Source organism: Anopheles bellator, chromosome 2 (assembly GCF_943735745.2).
Source record: "Anopheles bellator chromosome 2, idAnoBellAS_SP24_06.2, whole genome shotgun sequence".
NCBI lineage: Eukaryota > Metazoa > Arthropoda > Insecta > Diptera > Culicidae > Anopheles > Anopheles bellator.
Window position 1 is genome coordinate 8,306,345 of NC_071286.1, and position 9,124 is coordinate 8,315,468.

At 52.3% G+C, this 9,124-nt stretch overlaps 2 protein-coding genes across 2 annotated transcripts; both read left to right on the forward strand.

The window, feature by feature from the left end:
- Positions 1–2,209: 2,209 nt before the first annotated feature.
- On the forward strand, positions 2,210–5,435 carry LOC131210043 (phosphoenolpyruvate carboxykinase [GTP]). The gene is made up of 3 exons (XM_058203230.1): positions 2,210–2,488; positions 3,220–3,823; positions 3,895–5,435. Exons 1-3 carry the CDS (start codon positions 2,460–2,462, stop codon positions 5,212–5,214), a joined length of 1,953 nt encoding a protein of 650 aa, XP_058059213.1. The 5' UTR covers positions 2,210–2,459; the 3' UTR covers positions 5,215–5,435.
- Positions 5,436–6,973: 1,538 nt separating this feature from the next.
- Positions 6,974–9,031, forward strand: LOC131212368 (uncharacterized). Its single transcript, XM_058206207.1, has one exon. It carries the CDS (start codon positions 6,974–6,976, stop codon positions 9,029–9,031), a length of 2,058 nt encoding a protein of 685 aa, XP_058062190.1.
- Positions 9,032–9,124: the final 93 nt, after the last annotated feature.

The following is a 9,124-nucleotide window of genomic DNA, read 5'->3' on the forward strand; positions in this document are numbered from 1 at the left end:
GAGGTTCCCTGGGGTTCCCATAATACCGAAAAATATTGCTTCGTAACACACCGTACTTAGTGGCGAAATGAAGCAATCAAAACAGAAGTCTTCGGATTAGAACGAGGAAAGGTCACCGCCAACGGAAACCTTGCCATCCCTATCCCCGTGGCCCCAGATATGCCCAATTCGAGATTCTCAAAATTTGAACACTCGTTACGAACTGGTAGAAAGACCTCTTTCTCTCCGAATACTGCGCCTAAGAAGATTGTGGATGGAATTTTCCATGTCACCCCAGTGTCTGCATCCCTTTCGCTCATTCACCGCCGATCTATTGGCTACCCTTTTCCGCACATCACTCACTCCCGGAGTGGTCGGGTTCGCTGGTTCTACGACGGTAAGTGATGGGCCCGTCCATCTTCCAACCCGACCCGATCATCGAGGGCAAAATCAGTTGTTGCCGGCGCACTCTCAAGCTGATGCCCTAGAAACCCGAAGCCGGGCTTCCTCTGGAAGATTTCAAGTGGAAAAGTACTGGAGAAGCGCGCGCTGGGCCAGGGTAAATTTTTATTGGGAAGAAGGATGTTGGTTTGGAACAGGTACGCAGCAGAAACGAAGGAAAGGTCGTGCGAGAAAAGGTCCTCGCATTATTACCCTTCTTGTCTTTTGTCTGATATGCCTTTTTTATACATTTCTTCTCGAAGGTGAGTTTCCCTACTTTATTTTACCTTAAAATGTCTGTTCCCTTTTCCTTTACCATTACCTTTTCCACTGTCCCATTACTTTTGATTGCCAGTCTCTTATACTTGCTTAATTGATTTGTTGCCTGTATATTTAACAAGTATTTGGTTATTACCTATGAATTCCTTCACTTCATAAACAAGAATGCGGACTTCGGGACGAATACGGGTCTTAGTTTTAATTTCTCATATATCAAATGCATAATTCCACGGACGGAATCTTGCGTCAATGTAAAATGGTTTTGTTTATTCAGTGAAAGGGTTTAGTTTAGTTAAAATTATGATTGTCATTTAAGAATTACTAGCTCAAATCAGAATCTAAAACACTCGCACTAGAATAATCTTCAATTTGAATGAAACTAATTAAATTGAAATGAAATCCAAATTCAAAGCTTCAAGAGCCCAAAACAAAGCAGGCAATCGGGTCGGAGGATCTGTTTTGCCGTTAATGTGAGCACCGGATCGGCCGTTCTTGCCAATAACAAAACTACTGCGGCCCCAGACGAAAGATAGGAATCTGTAAACCCCGCATCAAAATGTAACAGTTCAAGGACTGGCCTAAGCTGGGGGCCTAAGCTTTTTGCATAACATCAAATCTCCCACAACCGGCAACTACTGTCCCTGAGCCCTGCTCCTTGCGAGGGTAAACAAAACCCGCCAGGACAAATTGCGCCACCACTGCCGGCGGTGGGAGTTTACAGTCCCTCCCGTTCGTTGTGGATGGAACCGGTTAGAACCAAGTCTAGCCGATTTGGGCGGTGCGAACGAGACTCGTCCAGAGCGGGATAGAAAAACAACAAACGCCGGACTCACACTTTGCCCTACGCGAACGCTTCCTTGCTTGAATCGGTGATCGAGCCCTTTCGAGCAGCGCCCAGCGCCCTGTGGACGTGACTCGAAATTTGTAGACCATGCTACAGGTCACGCTTTCTTGTTTCGGGTCGCCATCGGTGTGGTCAGATGGAAACAGCGTGTTCAGCGAGTGCTCTGGCGTGATAACCAGTGGTTGAAGCCGAAGAAGAAGGTTCAAGACCAACCAATTTGCGGGATGTTGGTCGCGGCCCCAACGTGACGTCACTCATCATAACAACGCCACGCGCGCGCGTGTGTTGGAGCCGCGAGATACGGCGCCGCCGTGGAGCGGCTCCATGTTCGATCGAGTGAGCGAGCGAGATACAAACACAACACACACCGTCGCCATCGGACCTCTCGCTTGTGTGGCTTAAGTGGCAGCCTTATCGGTGTAACGGGCGATCGGCAACGGGCCCAGGGGTTTCTATTTTCGCCCGTATCTGTCTCGCTCTCATCCACGGCATCCCGATCGTGCCGTCTCGCTGACCTGCCGTCTGCCCTATCTGTCGGCCGGTCCGCCCCGCTGGCCCCGAGCTTGCTCATGGCCTGCGCCACCCCTACCCAGACCGTCGATCGGAGCGGGCGGTGGCGAATATAAGAAGGCCCGGTTCCGAAGGTAACAGCATCAGTTCACCAGAACCAATCCAATTCGGAAGATGAAAACAAGCTAGTTTTCTTGAGTCACACTTCAAACATCAAAAGAGGCACCAAACTCGCGCTTCCCAAAGCAAGAGCCTACTTAGCCACAAACCGTCAAACGTCAGTGCAAGAAGTGAAGTGAAGCAATCCAACCCAGTTGTTCCCGTATCCAGTGAACGACAGCATTCCGGCCTTTTTCGCCCTTACACCTTTAACTGAGTTACTGAAGTAAATCCAAACCGCAACAAAATGCCTCAAGTCATCGAACAATACACGCCGTAAGTACCTCGCCAAAGCGCACTGCGCACACTGCACTGGGCCTCCATTTTCGGTAGGTTACGGTAGGGCTTAGCCTACTTAGTGTGGGGTTTTGGCTGGATGACGTCCCGTTCCGACCGAGTCGGAAACAGGGCGTCCGGGAAATTGTGAAAGCCTACGTCACACGGGGTGTGTACCGATAAGGCCGCTCGGTCGCAATCGATCTTATCGCTTGCCGAGGGCTGGCCTGACGAGGGGCCCTCTCGGGCAACCTTTGCACTTTAACGGTGCAGCGTGCTGAGATTACCGTGCCTTGCTGCCCGGAAGACCCATAGAACCGTAGCCCGAAGGTTTAGGTTGGCCGTGTGATAATAGCATCGGCATCCTTCGGCATGCGTCAGAATGAGACGCTGCTTTCTGGGTGGCTGGGCAGTACTGATAACTGTGCAGCTGAGTAATAACAAGGGCAGGTTCTATAAAAGAGGCGTACAGTGGCGCACTCTCAGTCAGTAACTGTAAAACAATCGGTGCTACAATCGAGCCCCTTTTCTAAAGCCAGCAGTGCCCTAGCCTTACCCTAGTCGATCCACAAGACGATCTTGTCTCAAATGAAAATAGAGAGTGCCAGTGCAGTGTTCTGTTGGAAACATCATCGACTCCCGAGTGCCAAACATATAGTCTAACGTTGCTTTGTCTTCCTGCCCCGTTCGTGATCCGCTCCCGCAATGGTCAAACTATTCGCTCTGCTTAGGCTCCCGACCACCCTGGGATGCAGCCCGAAGCTGAAGACTCTTCCGAAGAACCTGTACAACCATCTCCGCGGGTTCCCGGTTGTCAATGGTGAAGTGACCCAGCTGTCCGACAAGGTGCGCCGATTCGTGGAGGAGTCGGCCGCCATGTGCCAGCCGGAACGTATCCACATCGTGGACGGTAGCGAGAGCGAGTCCAACACGCTGCTCAAGACGCTGCACAGCCAGGGTACGATCAAGCCGCTGCCCAAGTACGACAACTGCTGGCTGGCGCAAACCAACCCGGCCGACGTGGCCCGTGTCGAGTCGAAGACGTTCATCTGCACCGAGCGCCAGGAGCAGGCCATCCCGACTCCGGCGGACGGTGTCAACGGAACGCTCGGCAACTGGATTTCCCCGGCGGACTACGATCGCGCGGTGATGAGCCGCTTCCCGGGTTGCATGAAGGGCCGCACCATGTTCGTGGTGCCGTTCTCGATGGGCCCGATCTCGTCTCCGCTGTCCAAGATCGGCATCGAAGTGACGGACTCGGCGTACGTCGTCAGCTCGATGCGCATCATGACCCGCATGGGCTCGGAGGTGCTGGACAAACTGTCCGACAACTCGGTAAGTCACTCGCCGGTGGCTCCTGGCTAACCCAACCACGAAACTAATGATCCGTTTTTCTCTTCCGGCAGGATTTCATCAAGTGTCTGCACTCGGTCGGTACACCTGCCAACGGGAAGATCGCGGTGCCGTCGTGGCCGTGCGATCCCGAGCGCACCATCATCCTGCACAAGCCCGCCAACAACGAGATCGTATCGTACGGCTCGGGCTACGGTGGCAACTCGCTGCTCGGCAAGAAGTGCTTCGCCCTGCGCATCGGCAGCACCATCGCCCGGCGGGAAGGATGGCTCGCGGAGCACATGCTGATCCTCGGCATCACGGACCCGAACGGAGTGAAGAAGTACATCGCCGCGGCGTTTCCGTCCGCGTGCGGCAAAACGAATCTCGCAATGATGAACCCCACGCTGCCCGGCTACAAGATCGAGTGCGTCGGGGATGACATCGCCTGGATGAAGTTCGACGCCAAGGGCCAGCTGCGGGCGATCAATCCGGAGAACGGGTTCTTCGGTGTGGCTCCCGGCACCTCGACGGAGACGAATCCGAACGCTATGGAGACGATCTACAAGGACACGATCTTCACGAACGTCGCGTCCACCTCGGACGGTGGCGTGTACTGGGAGGGCATGGAGAAGGAGGTGTCGCCCGACGTCGAGATCACCGACTGGCTGGGCAACCCGTGGAAGCTGGGCGAGTCCAAGACCCCGGCCGCCCACCCGAACTCTCGCTTCTGTGCGCCCGCCAGCCAGTGCCCGATCATCGATCCGGCGTGGGAAGACTCGGAGGGTGTCCCGATCTCGGCCATCCTCTTCGGTGGCCGTCGGCCGCAAGGTGTTCCGCTGGTGTACGAGGCCAACTCGTGGGCCCACGGGGTGTTCGTCGGATCGGCCATGCGCAGCGAAAGTACGGCCGCGGCCGAGCACAAGGGCAAGGCCATCATGAACGATCCGTTTGCGATGCGCCCGTTCTTCGGTTACAACTTTGGTGACTACCTTCAGCACTGGCTGAGCATGGAGCAGCGCGCCAACGCTGCCGGTGGCCAGGCCCCGAAGGTCTTCCACGTGAACTGGTTCCGCAAGGATGCGAACGGCAAGTTCCTGTGGCCCGGCTTTGGCGAAAACAGCCGCGTGCTGGAGTGGATCCTGCATCGCATCGACGACGTCGACTGCTACCAAGACACACCGATCGGTCGCCTGCCGGCCGAGGGTGCCCTCAATCTCAAGGGACTGGGCGGGCCGGTGAACGAGCGGGAGCTGTTCTCGATCCCGAAGGACTTCTGGCTGCGGGAGGTGGCCGAGATCAAGCAGTACTACGACAACCAGCTGCCGAAGGACCTGCCGAAGGAGATCGCAAGTGAGCTGGAGCAGCTGAAGAGTCGCATCGAGCGGATGTAAGAAGTGATCGCAACCCAGACGTACCCAAGCCACCACTAGAGCTTAAGTCAACCGCTGAGATTAGATCGTCCCGGAAAACCCGGAATAAGCCCGGTTTATTGACCGGGGCTGTCCCCCGTCCAGGGAACAACACGAACGGAGAGTTGGGAGCTACCGGAAGCACATGGCAGCGTGTGCTCGAGGATGTAGATACGTTGTATTAAACCTTTTAAGAATCGCTATGATTTAGCCTTTTACCTTCCTACAGTAAGTATTGTGATAGTTGTGGTAGACAAAACAAACAAACCAACAAACAAACTTGGGCGGAGACGCTTTCTCGAAAGCCAATCGACCGCCAATCTGCTAATAATGGAGCACAACAACAATTGTAAGAGTTCGCAGTGGGAGCAATAAAAGAGATGATAATTTATGAAATGCCTGCGTGTTATTATTTGATCGGCCAAGTGGGAGAAGTTGCTGCTGTTTACAGTGCGTGTCCGAGGTGATTGTCGTTTCCAGCACCTGCATGGTAATATGCGCTGAAGGTTCCAGCACTCGGCGCCGCTAGTTTATGGGTAAAAAAGTAAAATGATAAGACATAGTTCTCTACCATCAGTCAGAGGAAAATGGCGACTTTTCTGGTAATTACCGGTGTACTTTGGTCAATTCCGAAATTCACAGCTTGCCACTTTGGCAAAGATAAGCTAAGGAACTTTGAGCGAACCTCATGTGAACTCTGAGTTGGCCAGTCTGTTAATCAGTCGGTTCGATCAGGATGTAGACACAGAGTAAAAAAATGAACCATCATAATAACAATTTGTTGCTCTTTCAAGCTATTCACACAATTTGTTTTGAAAAGACAATGGTTTTTATAAAACTTATATCACACTAACAAACAAATTATACATAATCATAGTAAATTAATGTTAGTATCCTTATTACAAATTTTGGTGTCTTAGTTTAAGTTATTAACATTATTCCTCAAAAATTGCATTATTCTCACGGTTTAGAGTAGCTTTAGAAAACTTTAAACATTAATTGAAATTGCCTTTAAATAGGGATAAGTTCAAGGATTTTCTTTCTTAAAAGAGTAGTTTTCACCCTGTTTGTGAAGTCCAAGAACATATAACAAAAATATTAGGAATATTTTTGAAGCCTAATGGGGCAAATTTTTGTTAATTTATGTAATTGATGATCGTTAAATCGCTATTTTGCTGCATCTTTTTCATAGCTCGAAGACATATTTTCTCTGCATTCAATTTAGGCCTAATATTAATTTTTGTTCAATAATTAACAATTACAATAGTTTGACGATGTCGTCAGTTTTCATATTGTTTCAAAAATTCAATTTGATGCAACAGGAATCAGCCACGTTTTGTATGAGCAGAGAGAGCGAAACTTCTTGCACAAGCGAAACGTTTTTCTGTTTTCAGCAGCGCCATCTAGCTGTGAGCGAGAAAATCAAAATTCGAAAATTACTCTAAATTTAGATGTTTAGATGAATTGACCGGGCTACCAACATGACGGAAAAGAGCGGTTAAAAACAACATTGAAGCATTCGAATAAACGTCTTTTCCCGCATGGACGACGAGGGAATTCGTCCTGCGTTGAAAGGACCTTAGCTGTTAATTATCCAAGACCAAAGCGTTTTCAGTGTACTGCTAAGTGATTAAGTGTAGCGTGTAGTGAAGCATCCGAGTGTGAAAAAACAAACAGTCGCTTTTCATCGTAACGGCCACTTGGTCAAGGTCGACCGATTTTCGTAAACACCTGGCTTGCGATGCCTTTAGCTGTGGAGGGCAACTTTTGTGAACCCGAACCTGCCGCGGCAATGTCGGAAACACCGGGCAAGAAGCGCAAGCGGAATGCCGAAACGAATCCGTTCCTAAACTTTGCCGACCAAACGTTCAGCATTTCGTCGTCGACGCCGATCCGGAACCGCCAGATCGATGGGAGCGCGTTCGAGAACCCGTCGTTCCGGGGATGCAACAAAGAAAATTACAACATATTTTCCGACTCTTGCATGGAAGTCAAATCGATCGCCGATTTGGCCGCATCCTCAGCTGGCAACCGACCGTCGGTGGTCAGCGTCGGCACTGACGCGAATCCGTTCGAGGTGATCCGGAAGCCACCGAAGAAGAAAAAGAAACACCATGAAGCGGCCGGGCTGGAGGAGAGTTGTTTCGAGAATCCGTGCCTTAATTTGGCCGCAGCCGACAAGAAACCGCTGAATCCGTTCGAGGTGGTGCGCGATGGGGAAGAGTGTAAACGCAAGGAGGCCGAGGACATGAGCCGTTGCTTCGTGAACAGCGCCCTCAGCATCCGTGATCGACCGGAGACCGGTGAACGGCTCAATCCGTTCGAAATAGTTCGTGCCAGGCAGGCAGAAGCGAAGGATACCGCCACCGGACCACAGGCACAGGAGTTGGCGGGAATCGAGAATCCGGCACTCGAGCTTCCTACGTACGCGATCGCAGTTCCGTTCACACCGTCGTTAAAGCATCGTATCAACTTCCACGAGCTGCCACCGGGTGCTCTGACACCGTGCCAGCTGCTGGCGAACATGGTGGTTTGTAGCCCCGTTCCGGGCCACCAGTCGGCAACGGATGTGCCGGAGGAACGGGACACTCCGAGGCGGAATGCAACGGTCACGCTGGTCAAACGGCGTTCACTGTCGGTCATCAACGAGGAGTCGGATATTGGGGAAAAGCTGGACTGTTACCAGCTGGAACTTGAGAACAGCATGAATGAGGCGAGGGTTCGGAAGGAACTTGCGAGCGAGGCAACCCCTGGAGCGTACAGCGGAACCGCACCTAGACGGCGTTCGGTTCGCCGCAGTCTTATGGACGTAAAGCACATAAGCAACCTATCGCAGAAACTGCGTGAGCTGGCGGACTGCGACGAGAGCGATGTGACGAGCTTGGAACCGGACACGGAGGACGAGGACAAGGAGAACAAACAACCGGCGGAAGAAAAAGAGGAGCACAAGAAGGCTGTCGAAAAGGAACAAGTTCCGACGATGGCGGTCGTTCCGGAAGAGAAGACTGAACAAGCAACGAACCAAACTGACGCTACCAATGCGCTGGAGAGGAAGGAGGAAAACCAAATCACTTTCACCATCACCAAAGAAACGATCGTACGGGAGGAGATCCGTATCGACGTCTCGAATCCGGACGTGCAGTTCGAGGAGGTGGACGACTTCGAAGACGAAGAACAGGACGTGGAACTGTTGAACAATCCGGCCCCGTTCCAGCGGGCCTATCGCAAGAAGGAACCAGCGCCGGTCTGCGACGAGTTCAAGTGTCCGGCAAACATCCCTGATGGCCGGGAAGGTGGCACTGGAAAATCGCACAAGGTGCGCGACGTAATCCGTCGTAGTTTTCGCCGGTTGATCCCACGGCACCAGTCGGTGTCGATACCGCCGGAAGGCCACGAGAAAGCGAAGGAAACGGAAGCAAAACAATCTGGCGCCGAAGAGGCTCACGGACACGGATTGATTTCAAGCATCCGCCACAGTCTTCGTCGTCGCCACCCGAAGGCAGCACCCGCGGCGGAATCCGAAGGCGACCGTAAGTCGTCGGAAGCGGAAGCAGCCGTCGACTCTGCGCTGGAGATGTCCATCATTGCCGAGCAACCACGGGCCGTGTTTCGCCAACCGTCGCTGGAGCAGTACACCCCGATTGCGGCGGCCCCGTCCGGAGGGGCCACACTGCGAAGCAGCTTCCGCCGTTCGACCAAAGACATCGGCAAGCAGATGATGAAGTCGGTCTTCCGCAAACAGACCGCTTCTGGCGATCTGGCGACGGAGAATGGCCAACGCGTTGGACCGTTGGTCTGAGAGCTGGTGTACTCTTGCCGGACGTTCATTTTATTTTAAGTTATTAAATTACGTTTTTAAAGTTGATATCTACCAAATCAGTACCATTTTACA